The 25,347-nt window shown below is 37.1% G+C and overlaps 1 protein-coding gene across 1 annotated transcript in view; it reads left to right on the forward strand.

Annotated features, from left to right (window-relative positions):
• LRP2 (LDL receptor related protein 2) overlaps positions 1–25,347 on the forward strand; it is a 138,322-nt gene that overhangs the window by 16,560 nt on the left and 96,415 nt on the right. Inside the window, exons 9-15 of the mRNA XM_068948677.1 lie at positions 8,360–8,467; positions 10,598–10,720; positions 14,536–14,652; positions 22,142–22,252; positions 22,370–22,483; positions 23,296–23,412; positions 24,501–24,644. Coding sequence (XP_068804778.1) covers positions 8,360–8,467; positions 10,598–10,720; positions 14,536–14,652; positions 22,142–22,252; positions 22,370–22,483; positions 23,296–23,412; positions 24,501–24,644 — 834 coding nt within the window. The remainder of the gene's footprint in view (positions 1–8,359; positions 8,468–10,597; positions 10,721–14,535; positions 14,653–22,141; positions 22,253–22,369; positions 22,484–23,295; positions 23,413–24,500; positions 24,645–25,347) is intronic.

Raw genomic sequence — 25,347 nt, forward strand, 5'->3', positions numbered from 1 at the left:
TACAGCCTTGTATGACGATAAGGATACATAATATGGATACGTGTTACTTGTGGGCATTTGTGGTATATAAATGGTCATGATTTTAATTTAAGATTTTTTTTTTTTTTTACATTTAAGTTTAGCATGAATATTTTCAGATATTGCATATCTTTAAAGCAGTCATTCTAGGAAAAAAAAAAGCTAGAACATTTGTAAAGTGATAATGTAGAGACCACAGTCATTTTGTTCTGAATATCAGAACTGGAAAAAAAAGATCGTTTTAAAGTTGGGTTTTATTTTTGGTAAGAGGCTCATATATGACCTATTGGGAAAATTAGGACCTTGTTCTCTGCATTACTAGTTCATGTTTATACTTGAAAAACAGAACAGTTAAGGGATTTGTTAAAAATGAATTTATAAACTGTTTCTGTTTTTATCAGGGTGTTTACGTTTGCTGCTTTTTCAATTAAAAAAGCTAAAAGTAAGGTAGAGAGGATGAGGATTATGAATATCTTTAACGTTGCTAGGAGGCATTTACAGTGTCATTCCTTTGAACTTGATGTCTGCAGGAGACTTGGACCCTTTTTTTCTTTGCAGGAAAGCTTTCCTGCTTAGTTTCAGTAGATTAAAATCTGAATTTCTTTAATTCTTGGGTTTATGTAGAGGCATTAGCAAAAATAAAACTATAGTCCTTTCATGACTGTATTAAAACAACTGAAAACCCTCCTCCTCCTCAAATAGTTTAACATAGAAAACTGTAGTTTTAAGTATTTTTAAAAAGAGTTTGCATATGAGCATTATCAAAATGAGATCTGATGCCATAGTTTTAACAATGATTTCAACTGACAAGTTTCTGTGTGTGCAAGAGTATGCAGACACAAAGTGCAGAATATACTTTTGGAATCCAGGATGTAGTAATGTAGATTTTGTGCCATTTCTTCTTCTGACTTTACACTGGAAGAGACTCCTTTCTCCAGAATTAGACTTTCTTTTTTTTTGCACTGAGGAAACATTACTACTTTGCAAGTGGTTTTGGAAGAGAAACTGTAAAAATCTGAAGTTGCAGCAGAACATGGATTGCTAAGTCCATAGTGAAAGATTACACTGATAAGTTCAAAGTATACACATTCATTTTTGCTCTTGAGTTTTAAGGTGTTTTTTATTAAAAATAAATAAGTATACATTTTTAGAAGTAGGGTATGGGGATCAACTCTGACAGCCAAGACCCATTTACCACAACTTCTGATAACCATTGTTCCACTGAATTCAAGACATGGTGTAATCGCAGGATCTACTTCTGTGAATGTGGAATATTTAGCTTATTTATGTGAGGTAGAAATAGTGTCTGTATATCCTGGTGGACTTAGAGAAACAAACACATAAGGAAAGACAGAACTTAATTCTGTTCTGTTATCATTCCTCTCACCCTTCTGATATCAACTGTATTTATAATCCAATAATATTTAAAATTCTACATAGGAGTGAATCTCTAGGGAGAGAGTCAGGACTGGAAGTACATTTTCTGCAATTTAATGGGAAACATCTATTTTAGGATTGTCATCAATGGGTTTCTGCTGAGTTTTGGGGAAGTTGTGCAGTTAGGATTTGGAAGCCAAATGTCTTGGCCCAGTTAGTGTCACGTTATGTTTCGGGTTCAGTCCTTTTTCCTTCTGTAGCACAATCTGTATAGTTTGTATTCCAGAAATTTTTGTAAAGTGTCTGTATCTTTGTTTGAGACTGAAGGAGTGCATAATAAAACAATCAGATTAAAAAAAAAAGTGCTTTTCCACATGCATCACAAAATTAAATTAAGGATTCTGTTGCCACATGATGTTATAGTACTCAAAAGTATAAATGGATTCAAAATCAGAGTAAATAAGTTTGTGAAGGATAGTGCGGTGGTTACTGTTAAACATATCGCTGGGATGGAGTCTCTGGCTAGGATCCTTTTACCACCAATTGCTCGAAGGTGGGAGGGCCCTGAACAGGAAGGATAAAGGTGTGTAAATATCCCAGCAAAACTCTGTGCACCTCTTGTGCACCATGACTTCCTGGAGTGCTCCTACAGCACAATAGAATATGCGATGGTGAAAGGAAGAGCATCACAGCTTGGCCTTTGCTTGTTGGCATTGGGGCATCCAGGCAAGTTCCAGTGCCTACCATCTTTATGCTGCAAACTCTGTAGGGTATGAGCCCTCTTTTTGTTACACTATGTTTGTACAGTGCCAGGCACAAAGGGTCCTTGATTAACTACTGAGTCTGTAGATGCTATTTTACTAATAATCTGGTAATACAGTCTAGTTGAATAGTAATGCAATAGTAGAAATTATACACTTCCCTACTAACATCATGACGCTGCCTCTCAGGCCCTGCAGCTCCTCGTCTTCAGATTATTCCCTGACTATTCATTTGTCTACATGTAAATCTATTTACAGAGATTTGCCGGTCACGTGAAGTGAGTGCAGACTCATATCTGTACTGTCTTTTCATTGATACTGTCAGTTAAAATTATTGCTCTAACATAATCTAGTTTGCAAACATATAGGCACAAAAAAACCATATTGCATATTATGAGTTCTTGAGGACTGAAAATAAATATTATATTCCTTTTTGTTATACCAATAAATGATAATTTGGTCTGAGGTTATTCTATTGTAACTTTTCTGTCTGAATACTTAGAGTTAAGTATTAAGGCAGTTTGCAAAATAACAGAATAACAAAATTAAATATTGACTTTAGGGAAAAATGTAGAATTTAACGTAACTTTGTCAGACTGCATTCTATTTTTCTTTATAGTTTAATTTTTGTTAATTTTCCTATTATTACTGCTAACAAAATATTTCTTTTCAGTATGATGGGGCATTTTACAAAAATAAGCAAAGGTCTTTGCTAAATTATGGATTCCCTTCTTTCTTTGCAAGTGTGGGGGAACTGAGATGGAATTTACAAAGGTTCAGCTTCACCTCCCAGAGCATTCCAAAACCTCAGGTTGTTTGAAGTGTATTTAAGTTAGGCAAAAAATAAAACATCAAAGTGTGTAAAAGCACAGGTATGTCTCTAGAGTTCTACAAGCAAAGCCACTAACTAGAGCGGGCTGTATCTGTGCACATTTTATTTGGAGGCAGAATGAAAATAAAGAATACCCTTTGCTAGAAGGCAGAAAGGGAGAAAAGAAAGTCTGTCACTTTTTTGCGTATGTAAAATTTATGTGGAGCTAGCTTATAATGTACCGTTCGTTAGCACGCACTCTTAAAAACTGCGGATATATTAAAGGTGGAATTTTTTAGCAGAAAAAACACTGTCTTGGAGAACTCTCCTTTAAACATAAAAAAAAAATCTGTTTTCAGAGGTGGTTCCTGAAATGCAAGACATTCACAATTTAAGTTTCATTTTTAAGTCAGCAGTTTGAGAGTGGTAAAATTTACCCTGGGTTTAATACTTTCTTTATTACTCTAAATTTTTCATTCAAGTTTGACCATTAAAAAAGTGTTTATAGGTCACAAAGAAGTTGTGAGCATTAAGGATAAAGTACCGGATGACTTTTTTGGCCTGTTCTCTATGGTCAGAATAGACAGTCATGATGCCCTTAAAATCTGTGGATGATATAATATTAATTCAAAATATGTGGGATCAAAAGTGAAAGTATGAAGGACTTCGAGGTTAAATGAACAGGCAGAGAAATGTGTGAAAAGAAACTGAAAAGACTAGAATTGTTTAGAGAGGAACTGAATAAGAGGGGTCTAAAGTAATATACTGAATAAATGAGGCAATATTCATTTCTATTAAGAGCTGAATGTAAAATTTTGTTTTTAATATAAGATGATTGAATTTAAGCTTTAGTTCTCAGTCTAAATATTTATACACAAACATATTGGGGCAAATGAAGCACAGAGAAGGTTGAGAGGTCATAATGGACTGCCTCTGTGTTGAAGACTGCAACCCTGTGAATTAAAATCATTGTGCTGTGAAATGCCTTAAGCTATTAACCTCTCTTTCTTCTGACAGTGCTCCATAGGATTTAGCGTGACATTCATTAGCAGTGTGAAAGTTTACTACCATCCTCTGGTGGTTGTAGAGTTTGGCAGTAGTTGAAAATAGGATACTTTATTCCTATGCAGTGATCATTGGGCATAACTCTCTCCGTACTACAGCAGTGTAAGTTTTCTGTGGCTATTAAAGGCAAGTGAATCTGTGCAGATTTACACAAATTTAAATAGAACTGGACATAGTTGCACTTGTCTTGCAGAGCACAAGGTAATCGTATTGAATAGTGCATGTATTACGTGGAAGTTGCATTATCCCCTTTGGTAAGAGATACCTTGGTTTTTAATAACAAATTAAAACTAAACAGATATTTTGTTTGGTTAGTTTTTTTTCCCAGTCTTTGCTCTGACAGAATCACCTTTCTGTTGCTTTATTCCAGTAGAAAGCGACTGCCTGGCATAATCTTTGTGCGAGCAGCTTAATCTGAGCTGGTAATATTAGCCTTCTTGGTTTTGACCTAAGTAAACTGTGAATCCTAATCATACACTCAGAAGTGTCTTACATGAGAATCTGAGAGACAGAGAGCCGCAGAAGGTGCAGTGACAAAACTAGCATAAAGCCAAAAGATAGCAAAGATAGCAAGAAGTTTAGGAATAGTGCTCTGGGATATATTTTTCCAGTGAGAATTCCGATCTTTGGTCTGCATTCTTCAGTACTAGACTGATGTATATTAAAGATGACATTGTACATTTATTTTTTCCTTGATGTTTTCCTGAATATTAAATAGTTAAAAGAGGTGTTTATCATTCAGAATTCTTTTTTGTTGAAGCCCAGAGAGTCTCTTTTATATCTGTTCTGCTGTTTCATAGGTTCTGCTATGTATCTTTCTGGTTTGTGTTTTAGTGATGTTTTCACCACAGTAGAAGACTGAAAAAGGAGTGTAGTAAAAATAAAGCTAAAACAAAAAATGAACCCTGTCTTTTTTTTTTTTTTTTTTTTTTTTTTGTTAAACTCCCAAAAGTCATCTAGGTACTCTTCTATTAGCAAATTTTAAGCATGTGAAGAATAAACTTTAATTGTTTCACTGTTTGTTTTTAAACTCAGTAGTTATTTCCTGCAGGAGTCCTGCTAACAGGATTCTGTGCGCCTGAAAGAGGCGTCTGGTTTTATCAGCATCTGTCAGAGTAAATCAGAGTTTCTACAGGAATTAGCTCATTAGTATTAATTTTTGGCAATGTCTGACTGATTCATGAACTACTTTACCATTTTAAAAAGTTTACTTACTGAAAGCAAATTCTTCCGAAAGATTTTTAATTGCTAATCCTTCAATGAATCGAGGCTTCAAATAATGGCAATAAACACAAATAGTGGCAGTAAACAAGAGGTACCCCTCATCTTCTGACCGTTCCCTCTTTTTGCTGAAACCCAGGTGCTGGTATATTGGTGTATACCAATGGATATAGTCCTTTTGAACTCATTCTTCCTCTGTGGGTACTAGTCAATGTGATGCCTGCAACATATTTCCTTAATTAATTCCATTTAAAATGGATAATTAAATTCATAGCAAATAAGTCACAATTCATCAAATCTCGTAAGTTTCTAGTACTTGTTTTTTAGCAGATGATGTATGTTTCCATTTTGAGTAAACAGTGTCTGTAGTAAAAAGCATGGTTATTAATGTTGTTGCTGACTTGGTTATAACCTTTTCTTTCATTCTGCATATTTCTGCTGGGTGTTTGTAGCAACAGATTTTGCAGTCACACACTTTACGCCTGGTTACTTTCTCTGTTATAGAAGTGAATTTTTTTTTTTTTTTTAAATCACAGTTGAAAAACGCGCTTTTTAGAACTTTGGTGACAAGTGCCTTTGAAACTGCAGATCCCTTCTTCCATATTACTTATTTTCAAAGATTGTTGTTTTAATGAATTAGCATCGTTATTTGCTATGTGGTTTTCTTTATTCTAAGGATAATATTAAAGTCATCTATGAATTTTGTTTTGTTTTTTGTTTGTTTGTTTTGTAAAGGCATTTCAGAGGTCCTTGCCTTCAGTAAGCATGAAAGATTATATTTGGAAAGACTAATACCATAATTAAATGAATTATATAACAGGTTTGCTGATGAATTGTATAAATGGACATTGGTAGAGCACTTAAGTTGCTCAGATCTATATACAGTTAAGCTATTATTCTGGAAGTATTACAGAGTGTAGGAGAACTGGATGCTTTGTAGGTATTCTGTTAACTTTCTGTTAACAGTGAGTTACCATTTCTCATACTGTACAAAGGCTGCTATGTTTATAATGTTTTATAAAAAAGTTTATCAGTGTTATCACCTCATTTTTTATCACTATAAGGATATGTTTAAATGTAATAACTTCACATAAGATAGGCAAAATAAATTAGCAGTATTGTACATAATCCTTGAAAATGGTTTGGACTTATGTGCAAATCATGATACAAATTATAATGTAATTATTTCACATGTTGCTTGTTTGGACACATCTTTTTCATTAGAAATGCTAAGTCTAAATGTTAATTTAATTCTGTATTGTAACTTCTTTTTAAATAAGTGGCTATGAATATTCCTGTGGTTTTGAATAGTAATATTCTACTAAATATACAAACAGGTTTAGTTTTTACTTTGCTTAGTAATTCCAATCAATAAGCAGTGTTATATATGTGTTGTGTTTGTTAGAGCTTTAACTGCTAATCTCATAGGGAAATGTTGCTTTGTAGGGCAGAATTCAGTGAGAGGGCCTGGGATTCCAGAGTGAACTTGTACATTCCTTAGGGCATTTTTGCAAGGGAGGTTGTTGTGTTTTAAAGGTAGTTGATAAGAGACCTGCACCACCAACCCCAGACCTGCACCACCAACCACCATCATACATTAGTCTATAGAAGGTATTTGGGTGAACATACTCCTGTACCACTCTGTACCACCATTTATTCAAGTGAAATTTTTGACCATTTGCAGGATACATTATAAATCAGGATGTCACTACCAGACAATCAGATTTGAACATTCCTTGCATAAAGTAGCTTGCCTATATCCCTTAGGAATACATCACTTAACTGTGTTTATGTGACAGTGTTGATATGCCTGGTTTTACATGAAAGTTAGGGTAGCATGTTATTTATGTTATCATGAATTCAAAAGTAGGTGATTGTGCTTTATATATACTGAGGTTATCTTCTCTGGATAAGTCTCTTAGAATAATTGAAAGATACAGTTTTATCATATGGTTATTAGTTAAAACAGGAAATAGGATTTTTTTCTTCAGAGTCAGGCTTTGCTGCTACCTCAGTTTTTTTCATATGCCCTGCTCTGAGGTGCTGACAAGAGATTACATGAAACAGAACTATGTTGAACCTAATTATGCTATAGCTCATTGTTTTGGGGACCCATAAAAGTGTTCACTCCCTTTTTATGAGGCTGTAGTCACAATGAAAGACCATAAACAGTGCATTTTCTCTCTCCTATGGGATTGGAAATTTCGTTTAGAGGGGTCTAATAAAGACCTGATCTAGCTGCATTTATACCTGGGAATGAAGGCTTCTTTACCAGGTCTTAATCCTTTGTAGGTCAAGCAGGAGGGAATGACAGCAGGCTAGCTTTTGATTAGCCATAAATGTCTGAAAGCTTAATTTTTTAAAAAATTGTTTGCTGTTCAAATACTGACTCAGGACATGCTTTCCTGTACTTCAGAGGAGAGACTTTATATACTCAGGTATGGTTACAAACAAGCAAACCAAAAACCAGAGTTTTTCCCATACTTTCAAGCAGGTCACCAATATGTGGGTGCTAAAACAGGATTTTCACATCAGTGGAGGGGGTTACCTTTTTTTTCTTTTTGTAAATCCTCAGACACTCTGGGGAGGACTAATGTTTAGCCCTTAGAAATGATTTGGGAAAAACATTGCCTACCTTTAATTAAGTCTGTAAACTTAAAATGGATACGTTCCTGATAGACAGGTTTCTGTTGTATAGGTGCCTCTCAAAGAGACTGTGGGTTTTTTTTTTCTTTTCTTTTTTTTTTTTTTTAATTTTTACCCTTTTGTTTGGATAATATATGACTACGTTAAAATGAACAGCAACTTTATAGCAGTTTCTCTGGGGACTATTCTGTAAGATTTGGAGGTGGTCCTTCTCTTTTTTGATTGACTGCGCAGGTAGAAATGTAAACAATGTAGAATTTGGCCCAGTACTTTTTTCCTAGAGATATATATATTTATCTTCATAGTTTTTTGTATGTATATGTTATCACCATGTTTGTTTTCTCCCCTTTCCATGTGACAGGGTCATGGATAAGTTACAGTTATTTGACAGGAGTACACTCCAGTGTCTGTTTTGATGTGCTGGCACTGCTAACCTGCCTGTTACTCTGTTTTATCACAGGATGTGAGCGTGGGCAGTTTCGCTGTGGAAATGGTCGCTGCATTCCAGCAGACTGGAGGTGTGATGGGGCCAGAGACTGCTCAGATGATACAGATGAAGCTGGTTGTCGTAAGTGAAGCAACTGTAGAGCAACCTCTTTATAATATGAGAAATACTTAGATTCCAATGTACTCAGCTGCATCTTTGGTGCAATAAGGAAGAGAAGGGGGAGCAAAATCCTAGTTCCTGGGATGAATGAAGAATCTGTTTTGAGTCATGTCTCTTGAGACCATTGGCTTTGGTAGTCAGGAAATCAAGTAAGGCTCAGCATCTAACATGACTTAGCCTTTTCTTCAAAATCTGAGTGTCTAATAATGCTATTTCTTCTGATGTGGACTAGGTCCTAAGTAGGTTTAGAAATGTATTGTATATCATTACTGCAGTGATCCTGAATACTGGATGTATGTACAATGACCACCAGCATCACTTAAGCTCCAAATTTCACATCTTTGAGACCACAGACAACAAGCCCTACCTACTGCAGCTCAAGTGGAGTCTTGATAAGTTGTTTAGTGTGGTGGTGGTACCCTCTGTGCCAGCAGCTCAGGGACAGCAATCACATTCAGATGGATTATAGTGTCCGTTCACAAAGATTCTTGCCACCTGAATGTTAAGACACTCTGAAAATGAAGAAATTCCTTCCACAGTATGTTTTCATAAACCTACCTGCAATTTACTATCTGTGTTGCAATGTTCTTTGAGGTTTTGTGGGCTGTTGTAGCTGTCAACCCATTCATTGTTTAGGCCAGTTTTTGCCCCTCAGCTGATGTGGAGTGAAAAAGACAAATTTGTATTGGTTCTTTTCACATTGGATTGTTTCTTTGCTGTTTGACCCATATAGAAATTGGAGGTCATTTCTCCAGGCTGGTAGCTTGATTTGTTGCTTAGTAGTTTAGCCAGTCCTGCAAACTAGCGCAGTTCTGGATGAGGAATGCCTTTAACTGGGGGGAAAAAATGGTGGTTTCCTGTAGCTTGCCATTTCAGCTTAGTTCTGAACTAAAACTAGAAAGAAGTAGTAGGGCTTTGAACAAACTGTGAGTAAAATCCCTGTTGAATCTGTGAAAACTAAAAACCTGGCACCTACTACGTTTGTCGTAAGTAACGTAATGATGAAGTTGAGTTGTTCTCATTTTCATACATGACATCAGTTAGGAAGATGAAAACGAAACTTTTCAGTTTTGGTCAGTTAATTGTTCTTTTAAATACAACATATTAATATAGTGTAGATAAAGGGGCATATAAGTACCTAGGAAGCTAGGTTTAAGCCATTCAAAACTGTCCTGTATTTAAAATTATATTGCAATATTGTTCTTTGATACTTGAAAAAGGAATGAAAAGATTGTGCATGAAGTGCATCTGTTGTATGTGTTTGATTTTGTCCCTTTAAGTGCTTTACCTCTAATATAGTTTAATATTTTCCAACTCTTACGTTCATAAAGCGCTTTTAGTTTCTCCTTTGAAAGCTTTGTTTACAATGATGGTTGTGCTTACGCTTTGTTCTATGAGTGCAAAGTGTTTCTGGTTGACTCGCAGCACAGCAGAGGCCAAAAACACGATCCCAAGAAAAAAGATCATTAAGACCACAGTCCTGTGTACTGGACTGTGCTGTGCTAGTGATTCTTCTCAGGAGTATTAACTAGGGATGGAGCAGGCTGTAACACAGTTTCAAGCATTTATTTTGGCCTTTCTCGCTAACAGCTCCCTGTCATTAGGCTTTTCGAAAAGTCCACAGTGGAGTCGGAATAACAGCATTCAGATTGTTCAACCTTACCCTCACTTCTGCCTCATGAATCCGTGGAGGAGAATCATGAGCTTGTTTTGAAAGACCTTCTTCCTTAGCTTAAAAGCTGTAGATTTTGTGCAAGAGCAATAAAACCAGGGATGAAGCCCCTGGGGAGGTGTGAGGGCAATTCAACAGGATACTGGGGACATAGGGAAGCTAGCTTAACTCCATATATAAGTGAAGAAAAAGAGGTACTTCTAGAGGGTTCTTTTCTTGCTCTGACCTGCCTTCTAGAGCAGCCTGTCTTTTTCCATGGGAAGGTACAAAACTGAAGATGCAGACATAGGAGTTCACTAAACTGGCATTAGCCTTTGGCGCCTTTTCCCCTTCATTTTGCCTGTTTTGTTTTGTTTTGTTTTTGAACGCTCTTTCCCAAATGGCTGTGAAATAACAATCTTTTCCCTTCCTTATACTAGCACAACCAACATGCGAGGGAAATCAGTTTCAGTGTCAGACTGATGGTGAATGTATCCCACAATCATGGGTTTGTGATGATGAGGAAGACTGTGAAGATGGCTCAGATGAGCATCAACAATGCCGTAAGTATTTAAGACCTAATGTTTTACCAAGCTTGTGAAGTAAGAGGACATTCATGCAGCAACATATTGAAACGAACCTGCTGTAAGTACAGCTTTTACCAGAAGAATCCCTTTAATGTACAGTTTCTAGAAATGAAATATTCTGAAATCTGAAATAAATAAAATGCAGCATGTATATCTGAGTATGCATCTCCAGATTTTGGAATCTGGAAGCTACTGATGTTTCAGGTAAAGAAAAATAGAGAAAGAGATTTTTAAAAAAAGTGCGTATTAGTTTTATGCTTGATATGGAATTTAGTAGTGTGAAAAATGAATAGTGAAATTACATGATTTTCTGGATATCTAAACATTCTATCAGTTGCAGAAAAAGCTGCTTCATTTACTGCATATTAAAATTCACACTAGTGCCTCAGAATTAAAAAAAAAAAAAAAGAAATACTGTTCATTTCTCTCTAGAAAAGTTTGAAATTTATAGGAGAAAAAGGAATTTCAAACAGTTGAAGTAAATTTTGATAGAGATTCTTGTACCATCTTCAGTGATGCTATTGAACTTCTTGTTTTTTAAAATGACAGGAGCGATTCTATCTTATATTCAGATCCTGATATAGGGTGAAAGTCTGGTCTTTCATTATCATTTGGTAGCTTAATCTTAGTATATCAAATTAATATTAATAAATATTAATATTTCACTTTAATATGCTACACTATATTAATCATGTTTTAATTACTTTTTTTAAACTAAAGTGTTTAACGTTCTCCATGTGTTATAGAGCAAAAAAGTCAAGAGCAAAGCAACTTAACTGTAATAGCCATAGGTTCTTTCCCTTTCTATGATATATGTTTCTTGGTTTTTTTTTTTTTTTAATTTAGTACATAAGCAGCTTAAGGGCTACATACTGATTAGGTATGTACCAAAATGATGAACAGTAAACTGGGATGATTATTATACCTACTTACGTTCTGTGCTGTGTTGTATGAAAGAGGACTAGAAGTGTGGTAGTGTTCCGAAGAGCCAGTTTGCTGCTGCTTTTAATACTAGAAGTTACTTTGTGAGGAGGATAGGATTTATTTTTTTTTTCCTTTTGGTTCTACGTACAATTTTTGGATAATTTCTTCAAACTGTCTGAATAGCTTGTAGCTACTAAGTAACCCCCTTGATTCCGGGGAGGTTCACAGGTTTAAGTTTTGGAAGAACTTCACTCTCAGACGAGGTGTATGCTTTTAGAACTTGATATTTATTCCCATGGAAGGTGGAAAAATGGAACTAAGGTGAATTGCCTTTTGTTCTCCTCTTCCTGTAAGTGGGTGTCAGCACAATCACTGGTTATGTGTTAACTAAGGAGTCTGCAGATATAAAATGCAAAAAGAGCAACAGCTCTGAGTTGACTTTTGAACTAGGTCACTGTAATTACCATAGTTCTCCATGTACTCATTAATCATGGGTATTATGCAAAGGCTCTTTCAGTAAATATACAGTAGCATCCTACCACTGCTGCTGTATTTGAACCCTCTACTGGTATTTGCCCTTCTTCTTCTAAAGGGACTTTTATATCTCTGTGCTTGGTAATCCTAGTGGAGATTTCCATTTTTGAAATTTTTGAAATTTTTTCTGAGAGCCAGCTGGGTGACAGTGCTGGGAGTCACACATGAAAAAGAAGGGAAATGTGTTTTACTTTATTTTCTTACTTTATTTTTTTTTTCCTAATGAGAGTAGTATCCCAATAGCTGGGCTCACTTTGGGAGCACCACTGACAGAAAAAGGAATAGAGAGCCCCTACAGAGCAGCAGACCAGGTGCCAGCATATATACTGGGGTGGTGTTTAGACATAACATGAATCTGAAAGAAACAAAAGTGCAGATGACAGAAGGGAAGAAAAGTTAGCAGTAATTTCACCCTTCAGTTGTATCTTCGCAGAATCAATTAATCTGTCTAAGAATAGAAGACATACTGTTAACTATGCACACAAAACGTGCATAAAATAAGTGGAATCAAAGTGGAATTGTGCAGTTTTGTTTTCTACTGACACTGTTGTCACAAGAAAAGATATCCACAAAATAATCCTTGGTCCTCTTATTAGTTCTGAATGTAAAATATAGCTAACTGTTGAGGTCCTTGCTGCGTTGTAGCAGTGTCTTATCTCCAACTCAGCTGTGTTTACTTGGTGGCAGTCTGGATGATTTCTTGTTAATATGTAATGTGCTTGGGTAGTTGACCACATAACTTACAGTTAGTGATAGTTTTGTCCCAGCAAGCAAAATAATACAGAAAACTTTAAACAGTGGGAATTAGTAATTTAAATCTTTTAGGTAAAACAATTACAAGGAGATACTTTTTAACCTAGAGGTCATTTTTCTCCCAGATATCTCTTGATTGTTCCTGACACTTCCACCTTCAGTGCTAAAGGAATTTCATTTTGATGGCAAAATTGGAATTCTGTTTTAGTTTTGAATTTAGTGAAGTGTAAGGAAGAGATGAAAGTTTCCTCTTTGTAACAAAGCAATATTTGAGGAAATTACTTTTTGATAAGAGTCAGGACTGTGTTTATTGATGATAAACAGCCTCTTTTCTCTCCACCTGGAGAATGCAGAACAATAAGTGGAATATACTGAAGATAAAACCTTAAGATAAGTTTTTTAACAGTGAACCAGAATTAATCCTATATCCTTTCAGCTGAAACTCAGTGAGGAGATATGTTCCAAGGAGCTTGCTTTGTGCTCTAACCATTAATGGTCATTCAGCCTTTAGGTCCAGATTATGGTGAGTCCAAAGCAAATCCCCTAAAACGCGTCTTTGTGGGTGTTGGATCCTCAGCACCAGTTGTCTCATTGTAAAGATCCTCTTCTACTTTGTCACAGTCCTTACTAAAGTTCACATAACCAGGGAGCTGGGGAGCATTTGGTGACTTTTTCCATGCGGATATGTGTTCTAATACATGTGGTTTATGGGAGACCTGACTGGATGACTTTAGATCCCATAGTGTCTTGCTGCTCCATATTCCTAATACCTGGCACCTGATTCTAAAAACCATTCAAAAAACGTAACTAATGTAGTGATGTAAATAGCACAATATGAATTCACTGGTATCAGTATCTGGAGGGTGTGTAATAGGCAGGGGTGCGAGAGGATCAGCAGCATTTGTGGAAGACTCTCTCTCTATTTCTTCCTCTCTCTTGAATTGCACCAAGGCCATGGTTAAACGGTGTGGTGAAATTGGCTTTCAGGTTCCTCGGATTTGATCAGAAGTACCAGGACCACATGACATCATGTACTGATACCCTATACACATTCTACCTATTAAAGTTCAGAATTTTTCTTCATGTATTATTTGTCTTCCAACAGCTGGCATAAAGCCAATGGGAATGCTGCATCACGTCATCTGGCTAAATAACAGAAGTGCCATCATGAGCCCATGTCTGATCTAGATAAGCTTTTTCTTGTTGTCCGTAGGCTGGTACTAAGGCCTGACTTAGGTCCGGGTCCCAAAGAGGTGGGGGAACTCTGAAAAAGGGCAGAATGAAAGGGCTGTGGGACTATGTATGGATTTCTCAGCCCCTTTAGGGGGGTGAAACAGTGGCCTTGCAGGGTACAGAAGGCCTATTAGAGCTATATTGTCTGCCATTTGCTTGTCAAGTATTCTTTAATCTTCCTGGACACACAAAGGTACAGGAGAAGGTTCTATGTTAATATTTGTGAGAAAGACTGGATTATTAAGAAAGAGGAAGACAAAGAATAGTTTTCTCTGTTTTTAAAAAAAAAAAAAAAAAAAAAACAACTTGGTTGATGGAAAACTTCACTGAGTGCCTGTTTTTTGCAGCGGGAAGGACGTGCTCAAGCCGGCAGTTCACGTGTTCAAATGGACAATGTATCCCAAGTGCATACAGGTGTGATCGAGTAAAGGACTGCACTGATGGAACAGATGAAAGAGACTGCCGTGAGTCTTAGCTCTTAGCACTAGATCTGGTTTCATTTCATCTCCCCATGGCATTTTAATCAATTTGTAAGATTAAAGGGCTTGTTGATGGACAGAATGACCACAATATGTTTCTTGTTATTGGAGTTTCATTGCAGATTCTTTTGTGTATTAGAGCTGGTGTTCTGATACAGTTCCGTTATTGCAGGACTCAAATGCAAACTGCTGCCATGGGATCAGGGCTTCTTGTTTGTCTGTGTCTTAATAAATATTGGATTGTAAAATACCCACCATGTTTAAATGGCTTAAAGCCATGGAAGACTCAAAGCTAACTTTGCATAATTTTTTCATATTCTCTTTGCATACAGCTTGCTGAGATCAGTGGTAACTATAACCTGTGCAGGAGGGCAGAATTTGGCCCCAGATCATTTCTGTGAGGGCAGTTTAACCCTTTGAAAAGCATTTGTGTTCTAGTCTGCAACTTCCCATTAAGGTGAAGAAGGATGGAGTTGTACTGTATTCAGATAACATTCTTTCATTGTGCCCAAATGGACACAATATGGACAACTAGCATTTTCAGTCTAACTCTCCCAGAGCTAATGCAGCTTGACTGTCTGCAGGCAGCCTTTTTGGTTACAACCTCCATAAATCCTGGCCTACTTTGAATACCAATGGAAAGTGCTGTTGGCCACAGAATAAAGGCCACATTTTTTCTGAGGCGCTTTTCCTAAAACCTGAGTAACAGCATATGTAACAACATGTTTGTTCATTGTTGGTATTAAGGAGAAACTTTGCACGTCATGAGTAACATGTAACACACAAGCTGATGTTTCAGCTGTTGGAGCTTTGTATACTTCTGGGAAAAAGCCAGACTGCAAACTTTACTCAGAAAGAGATCTAGGAAAAAAAAAAGAGGTGAAGGAATTGATAAAGGAGTAAGAAATAAAACGTTGCTAATGGCTCTGCCTGTGGAGAAAAGGACATATGTACATGCTGTATAAAGGAAAACCAGCATATTACTTGGCCAGCCACCTGCCAGTGCTTTTTTATCCCTGACTCGTAAGTGGCTAAAAATGAGTGTTCTCTGTAAAATGAAAAGTGATTTAGAACTAAAGTGGCACTTTGGAATAAAAGGTTGCTGAGACAGCACACTTGGAATTTTTCCATGTGATAGACATGCAGCCAATTCTGAAGTCACCAACACAAATGCTTAAATGCCAAGATCCCAAGAAATCCATACCATTGCTGACAGACTATTTTCTGTGGCTTGACATTTTTCCTCTTGAAGTTTAGAGGAAGAAAGGAATTTGGTAACTTAATTTAGCAAATATATGATGCTTTAAAAAAATTCCTAAGTATATTTGTTTAAAAAATGCATATCTGTGAATCAAAAAAGGAGCTTCTTGGCACCTCTGAGAAATCAGTGAGTAGTCATTGAGTAAGGTATGGGATAGCCAGATAAAATGATGTGATCATAATAATACAGCAGATATGTGGCAGACTGGGAGTAGGGTCCTAAGGTCAATACTCAGAATTTTTTTTATTCAGACTACAAGCCACAGTGATGTTTGTAAATTGAAGTGCACATTTAACTTCATTTTTAACATTCACAACTGAATAAATTAAAAAAGGACTTTGGAAAAGGGTCTCTAAATACCTTAGCAGTAGTGCTCTGTTGCTGTGTGGGAAATCCAGATTTTGTTCATGGATCCAGTCATTGCTGCATCAACCAGTAGACCCAGTGACTGTTTTGAAGGCAGTATATTTAGCCCCTGGGAGAGGTACTGCCTCATGTCATTCAACAGCCATTACTCTAATTGATTAGCATATGTGTTGACAGTGCCTCTAAGCCACAAGAATGATTGTGACTTGTAACATTAAAAGTGGGAGCGTTGGGTGAGTTTAAAGAAATGTGATGGTGCTGGAAGACAAGAGAATCACAAAGTTGATAACAAGACGACCTCTCCAGGAAGGCTGGTTAATTTTATTGCCCCTTTATCTTGCAAGATCTGAAACTTTAAACAGAAGCCATAAGAGAAAATGAATCATTTGATGATTTTATGATAAACTATACATTAGGGATTAGTTTAAGTGTTAGATTTTACTGTCTTGAAGCAGATTCTAACATTTGCCTTGAGTGTTAATTTTTCCCACCATTTTCATCCATTTGTTTCCTGTTCTATAGCATAATAAATAGAGGAGAAATACCCTATGCAGACAACAACAACAAAAAAGCAGAAATATCTCTGTTTGGCCTTTTTCCTTACCAGATTAATTTACACTAAAGTATTTCATAAGTGAAAATGGTACATTCGGGAACTTTTGAGAAACAAGTGTTTTTTAACAATAGTTCTTTTATTTCACACAGTATCACAAGCATGTAAAACTTAAGGAAGACTTCAGTAACATGACGTCTGCTTGCTTATGGCTTCCGCTTATTGATCTTTCTGGAAGCAGATTTGAATTGTAAAGAACATTAAGTTTTGATTCTGAATAAGTTACATTATTTAAGAAACTAGTCAAATGCAAAATGTCACCAATATGAAGTAGCTCGGCAATTAAGCATGCAATAAAATGGAACAAGCAGATTCAAGCCTTAGTCCATTTTATTCCTAATGGGATTAACTGCAAGAGAAAACTACCCATGCAGAGGCTAAGATACACATCAGAACAATGTTTCAACTACGGGTCATGTAATTAGTGTATTGAAGCTTTCTTATTTCATAAGATTAATGTAGTTTCTACTTTCATTAAATATATATGTCAAGCTGTTTTCCCAACTTAAAAGTTAGGAGCTTTTTATTTTTTTTAACCTTTCCATTTTAAAACTTTAGAAATGCAGAATGAGGTAACAGACTATTGAGGTTGCAAATACTTCTTAGCAGTAAGCAGCCAATATCACTTTTCTGTGTGATATACTTTTTTTTTTTTTTTTAAAGTAAAGGTAGAATTCCCTCTCCACCTCAGCTTTTTAGTAGAAAAATGCAAACCCCAACCATCTCCATTTTGTTCTGCTGTGACTAACAGAATAAACTTCCTGGATACAGCTGTGGCAGCTGAGACAGGTCACTACACTATGAGGCCATCAGGGAGAAAGGGGAAGTCTTTTAAAGATATTTTTGTTGAGGCTGATGGGCTGAGTGCAGGCCCAGAAACTCTGAATTTTTAATTCCAATTTGGATGTTCACTTGCTGCGATGGGTTGACTGCTTAACATGCAATTGTCTTGTTCCCTACCATAAGTAGCTGTTTTGAGTAGGAAGTGGGCAATCAGGTCTGGGATGGGTTTGTGGAGATGGTACAAGCCTCAGTGACGTTGAACAGAGTCCAAGACCTGAGGAAAGTATAGGGGGTGGTCCAAGCAGGAAGAAAAGGTCATGGTCAGAGAGGGAGCTCATGTTCTTGATGGAGATACTGTATATATCAGCTGCAGGACAAGGCAGAACTTCAGGCTGGAGGATATCTTTGCACCAGGGAGGATTTGGAACTGGGAACCAGCCAAACTGGAGCAAGGTAGTGAAGGCAGTTGAAGACTAGAGTGTCAAGTATCAAGATGAGGCTCTGGTCAGTCTGCTAGCTCTCAAAGTATCACTGCTATGGACACTACGTGATATCACTTAGTTCACAGGAGTCTTAGGCTTGCAGTAAGTCCTCTTTCTGTTGCCTATGATAGCCTAAAGCTATCTGTGCTTTGGTGTGCCCACTGTGACGTGGTGACTCGTGGCAGTGAATCAAAGGGTTTTAATTGATTTTATTTTGTAAAATGATTTGAAATATTGCTGTAATAAGTGACACATGAGAGTAGGAAAATGCCCTTTTTTTAACCCCTCCTTCTTATAACATGAGTTAGGGTTAAAGAAGGCTACGCTTCCAGGTTGTATGACAGAGGTCAATGCCTGCTGAATCCAGTACCAGTGTTGCAACTGTTTGCTATTACTGTTTTTGTACAGAAGTATTTCCAGCTTATTGAGCTTGCAGAATAAAAATGTTAGGCAGAGAGCAAAAAAAGGTAGCTTTAGCAATCCCTGTGGCATAGCTTTCAAGCATCTTTTGTGTGTATATATTGAAAGATGCAATTTAAATGGATTTGCAAGTTGTTCCCCGAAACAGCTTGTGGTTTATAAGCAACAATGTGCCTCATCTGTCGTTTGTGCTGACCTCTGCCAATTGATCACATTTTGCAAGTGAAATGCTGGCACACCATAAGGTGACGGATTGCAGAAAAGTAATTTTTTGAGAAAAATGGAGCGAAAAGTGGAGGGAGAGAAGAGTTTCCTTTATTCAGGAATGGATGTAGCTGGATTCCCCCCTATTTTCACAAAACTCGCATCATCTTCTAGGAACTGTGATCACTAAGAAAAGATGATCTCCATAATTAGTGAAAGGTTCAGATGCTCTTAGGAGAAAAAGACAAATGAAACAATGGTAACATAAAATGGAGGCACTTCACAATTAAAGGCAGGGTGAAAGAAAACAGCATTTATATTTCTCTGTCTGGTCCTTCACTTTTCTCTCCTAATCCCATGTTCTGCCTTCTGCTACTCTCTTCACTCTCTGCTGTTGCACAGCTGTAATTGCAGACCTCCATAGATGCAAATTACCTAACTTTTCCCTCTTTTAACTCAGAACCTTCTTCCTTTTCATCTCTTTCTAATCTACGTGTTGCTGAGCTAGAGAAAAACCTTTGTATCTGAGTCCCAGGATGGGAACCCATCCTTTGGCTGTTGTACTTTTTCATGTTCTAGGTCACTCACAGAACTCTGACACTTTGTCTGTGTGCAGCCTAGAAAATCCCTACAGAAGCAGTATGACCGAATTCTCCGATTTCTATCAGTTCTCATATAGCTTTGTTTTTTTAAGACCCAAATACCCTGCTCCGGGATCAGGTGCTCACAGAGGACTCTTAGTTCTCCCTAAGAAAAAAGGTGGTCAAAGAAAAGCTAGAAAATGTTTATTTTGCAAGTCGCAAATACAGTGAATAGGTATAAGATCTTCACACTTCTTAAATTTAAAACGTACTGATGGTCACCTTCAAGATTTTCTTTGGTGGAGACCTTTTCATTAAGCTGGATTGTATAGGTGTTCCACTTCAGGAGACTTCCCGTTCCTACCCACCTCACTGCCAAGGTCCAGATTTTTCTTTTTTTCTTTTTCAGAACTTCACAGTTGGTGATGGCTAGGTGCTATTGACTTTCCTAAGAAAGTGCAATGTAGTGGTTGACCCTCCAAGAAGCCAGGATTTCTGCTTAGTTCCTCTTTCTTTGCTGCTTCTTCTCCCGTAAAAGTTTTGATGACTATCCTAACTACTGCAGAACTGTCCTGATGACACAGATTCTCCTGAACCCTGCAATACATTGGCTGCAGCCTTCAGTGCAATTCAAGGCTTGCTGCAGGAGAGAAAACTTCTACAAGTTCTTCCTTCTTCAAAGGGTTTTTAATACGTGCTTGAGAAAAGGTTGCACATTATTGCCGGCAAGGTCCTTAGTTTGTCTGGGCATTCATGAGGAAAGAGTGCAGGGCAAGAGGTCCAACTCCTTTTTTGTTCTGTGGTGTTCAGTCCATTAGAAACAGCTTAGAACATCACTGGAGGTGTTTCTGTGGGATATGAAGAAAGTTGAGAAAGATACAAGCTCATCCTTTATAATTCCCCTTAGAAGCTTTTCCTCTCTGTTGCAGACTTGAATGCAATTACCAAGTGAAAGCAATTACTGTTCTTATATGTGCCCCACAAATAGTTACAGTGCTCTTGTATTGTAATGCCTATTTCCTGCTATGCAGTAGAACTGTGATGGTTGCTTTACTGGGATGTCTTCTCTGATTCCAGACAGGCAGGAAGCATGGATCCCACAGTGAACAATAAACCATAGCTGCCAATTGGTCCTTGCTTACCTTCTGTAAGCCCAGAGTTAAGACTACAGAATTCATGTTTTTTCTGAGGCTTTTTCCAATTTGTTCATAAGCCCAACTCAAGCAAAAGATTTATGAGTTGTCTGTGTTAAAAGGGAGTTTATTTGAGTGGAAAGTAGGCAGAAGGATGCTAATCATGTTTAGGCCATATGTTGGCGTTGTCCATGCAGGCTTTTAGAATAGAAGTTCTGTGAACTAGTATCTGAAGGTAACAGGTGTGGACTCTGTATCTGGAATCCTTGTACTCTGCAACGACCTTTCCCTGAATTAGACACGTACTGTTCTTACCTGTCAGTTGCTGGCTCACATTTACTGCTGTGAAAATGAATGGAATGGAAATGAATCAGCCAGAGAGAGAGTCTGGCTAGACCAAACTATATATAGTGTCCACTATATGTTATAGTGGACATCTAAGCTGTTTATATTCTCACATTAAGAACTTCCTAAAGAGCAGTTAAAATCATGTAAGCCTACTCAATAGATTAATTAAGTTTAGTGGGAATGTGGTGATATGCAGAAGAGCAAAACCAAGCAAAATAGTTTGCCACTGCCTGGAAGAATTGTGGCTTTTCTGAGTTCCACTTGAGTGATTTCATAATCCATGTTTTGAATTCCACGTGCTATGAGTGAAAATGTGCCTAAGCAAGAGCCTGCTATATCCACTTTAATAACTTGTATGGAAATAATTTGAGATCAGAATTTAGACTGAAAAACTAAAAGGTGCAAAATGAAATTTGATTATTCTGATTCTTGGATTCATTTACCTAGCTGCCTAATTCATCCATACAGAGGAAAACCTTCAGTAAATGCCACTTCTAAAAATAGCGGTTACTTGCTTTTTGACCGGCTGTTTGCCTGTAATGAGCAACTTTTTTTCTAAAGGGCAGCAAGCTAAGCTAAACTCGCCTTCTCTTGCTCAACTACTCTGGCGCTGCACATGCTTACTTTGTTGGATAGTTCCACTGAACTCACCGACTGTTTGTATGCATAAATATTTTCAGAAAAAGTTCCAAGTTGTCTGAAATAATCCTTGTCTTATTCTGGGGAAGGGGAAAACAAGTCATCAAGTCCGGAGGTCCCAAAGTGGCTCCTCCCAAGTTAAACTTGGGAGTTTAATATCCTAGGCTTAATGAGAACAAAACTGTGAATATCTGAAGTATCTCTAGTATCTGTAAGTTTCGGGAACTTCCTTTCTATCTCATTAAGTAATTTTGTTAAGATCAATAAAACATACAGCTGAGATGCAAGTAAAGAAAACCAATGTTTACTGCTTGCTCTCCTCTAGTATTATGTCATTTTCTATCCCGTTGTAAATCATTTGGGTTGTAGATCTTTTTGGGCTGGGGGAGAGCATCTCGTTTCTCCCCTAGTCTCTCCCCTAGGTTTTGTAGCATTTATCTGGACGTTATTCTTAAATATCTGCTAGAGGAGATGGGTTACTGGATAAATGGGTTGTTTATCTGTAGTAGTATGGGATGTGTTGTGTTCCTTTTTTGTTTTTCTGTAAATCCAGACATGCTGTTAACAATGGATATGTGTGACCACATAATCATTATACTCTATTGTCTAATATTTGTTCTAATACTGAAGGATTTCTTATGTAGGCTACCCAACATGTGAACAGTTATCTTGTGCAAACGGAGCGTGTTTTAATGCAAGCCAGCGATGTGATAGCAAAGTGGATTGCAGAGATTCTTCTGATGAAGCTAATTGCAGTAAGTACCACATGGAGAGTGAACCCAAATAGACTTTATAGGCCCTCTTTTTAAGATAAACATTGTAGTTTTCTGACAAATTCTTTCTGTTTCTTTCTGCGCTCAAATCTCTTTCAGCACGTGGATGTGCCAGTACGCAGTTTCAGTGTGCTAATGGAGAATGTATTCCCCGAGCCTTTATCTGTGACCATGATGACGACTGTGGAGACAGGAGTGATGAAAAATCTTGTAGTATGGTGGCTTTATTTAGTTTCTTTAACTGTTTTACTAAGAACTAGTTCAAATGTACATCAGATAGCAAAAAGTAGATTGCTTGGCTAGACAGCCGTTGAAATTTAGCCCGTATTCTACATGGGATGTTTTGTATGGAAAGATGAAAAATATCACTGCTACTTTGACAGATGTTTTCCAAGTTGAATTTGCTGCCAAGTGCCTGGATGCGTGGTTACTGTTTAAATGTGCTGGATTCAGTGACAGTTTACTTTTGGACACACAGAAAGAAAAGCAGGTTGCTGTTCCACCAGTGTGATTTTTTTTTTCCCTCAGAATGTCCCCCTCTTATCTCTGTGGCTGTGCTTGGCCCTTGGAGGATCCAGAATGTTTCTAAACTCCTAAGCCAGGGAGCGCCTACCAACCGTGGAGGGCCTTGACATCAGTGTTCATTGTTTTGTGCTTTTTACTCTGTTTCTCTAAGTACTAGGGTCACCGATATCTTTACCTCCTGTCTTGAGTATCATCTCCTTGTTATGCCCACCTTCATGAACCTTGATAATAAGGTGTTCTGCATCTGGTTGCACAATTCAGAGAGAAATGTAGCCTTTCTTATCATTTCTTTAAAGAACCAGAGTACTCTAAAACAAAGTTCCCACTTGAAAACAGAGCAAAACAGCAATGTTTACAACAAATCTCACATATGAGATTTGGAATTGGCCCTCTCTTTTGGGGGAGACTATAAATGACTGTTTATCTCCCAGGCAACTGTTACCATTTCTAGGATTTTTATCACTTAGAGTAGGTTAACTTACTGATTTTTCTCTCCTTAGCTTATGCAACTTGCAGAGGCAACTTTTTCACTTGCCCAAGTGGCCGCTGCATTCATCAGAGCTGGATATGTGATGGAGATGATGACTGTGAAGATAATGAAGATGAAAGAGGATGTGGTATATACTAATGCTAATTTCTTCTAATGATGACTTGTCAGAGGAAGACCTCATTAAGCTACTTTTATGAAATTTTGACAGATGAAGATGTCTTGTATCTATTTATTTTCACTATATAAATTACATCTTTACCTGTTTTTTTCTACTATTCAATATTCACTGTGTTGTTGTGTGTATGAGAGTTATTGCTGCGGTACTGAATACAGTGCAAATTAAATTTAGCCTGTATCAACAGTAGCTTGTTCCTGCTTGACTTGATACCACCCCATGAAGTGTTGAAAAGTTCTTTTATTGACTTCCATAGGTGGACCAAATGTCCTCGGAAAAGCCATAATTCTTACTGTGACCATTCTCACTGTAATAAAATTGGCTTTTCTGAAACTACTTTGAATAAATAGATTTTACTAACTATTTAGGAAGTCACTTAGAATAGCTGAACTATTTGATTCTTCCCTTAGTAGGCAAATTATTCAGATTTTACCTTCAGAAAACAGAAATTATAGGTCTAGTCAGAAACATTTCAAGCATATTGTTTGTAAAAGGTTATCTACTTTCTGTGGAAATTTTCAAGTTTTCCTTTCAAAGAAGAGATGCTCCTAATAACAAAAATGAATTGGTTCAAAGTGAAAAGAAGTCATTTTTTGCCAAGATTTGTCTCATGAGAAAGAGAAATTTGAATTAATAGAAGTGTGAGATTTTTTTTTTCTATCACTGGGCTTTTCTGTGATAAACATTCTTCACTTTTTCAGAGATCCTTTGGTTAGCATGTTTTGAAATGATGAAACCATTGTTCTATCTCTGGTGCCCCAAATAGTCTCAAGCTAAATGGTTTTACTGTTTCTAAGCAGGGAAAATGAGAAGTATTCATGTGTCTGCGTGAGTATTGTTTGCACTGCAGGTTGAAGGAAGAAGAAAGAGCATGACAAGGAGGAATAGAGGATGTTTCTTTTAGAGTCTTTTCTAGCCGTATGTAAGAACCAGAAATTGAACGATAAAGGATAGAGATGCTCTGGGAGGCTTTTAGGGAGGAAGTCCTAAGTATTTTTTGAAGCATACTCCTCAATTATTCTTGTTTCTCTTTCCCACAGAAAGTGGCCGCCATGAATGTTACCCAGGAGAATGGGCCTGCCCTGAGTCAGGGCACTGCATTCCAATTGGGAAAGTGTGTGATGGGACTGCAGACTGTCCTGCGGGAGAAGATGAAACTAACGTCACTGCAGGCAGACATTGCAGTTAGTATTAGAATTAATAGCATACATGGAATAGCAGAAACATCCTTATTGATATCTTTTTACTTTTATCTCGTCTCCTAAACAATGTTGAAAATTTTGAAGCTCACTATTTTTATTGATGCTGTTCTGACTGGATTGCCTGAAAAAGGCATGTCTGCTGTAAACAGACCATTCCTTTGGAAATCCATACATGAATTTTCACAAGTAAGGATTGTAATTCTCTTTCCTTATCCTCAAATGTATTCAGGAAGGCAGGGGAAAATGGTCTCTATGCCTTTTTAGTTTAAATATCTGTGTTTTTTTTTCTTTTTATGAGCAAGTAGGAATGTTATGTTGTAATCAGAACACAGGACTGGATTTGTATATCGTGGGCCTTGGGCAAGTCACTTAAGTTAGAGTTTTCAAAAATCTCTTTGCAGCTTTGACATCTGGTCCTCCAGTTGGTGTATAGTGGGTTTTCTCTGTTGGAGGCAATGAGCATGCATAGTTCCTGTTAATTTCACTCTTATGAACGTTAATTTCCTCTAAGAATCAGACCCAGGGTTTTTTAAATTTTCAAATTCTAGGAAGAGGAATATTCCTATTAAATCATAGGAATAGGAGGACAGGAAAAAATATTAGGAATTTAAACCTTATTATGGAAAAGTGCCTCTTACCTTTGCTGAGTGGCATCATTGTAATATCAAATGTAGGCCGCAAAAGA

Source organism: Struthio camelus, chromosome 6, assembly GCF_040807025.1.
Source record: "Struthio camelus isolate bStrCam1 chromosome 6, bStrCam1.hap1, whole genome shotgun sequence".
In the NCBI taxonomy this organism is placed as follows: Eukaryota; Metazoa; Chordata; class Aves; order Struthioniformes; family Struthionidae; genus Struthio; species Struthio camelus.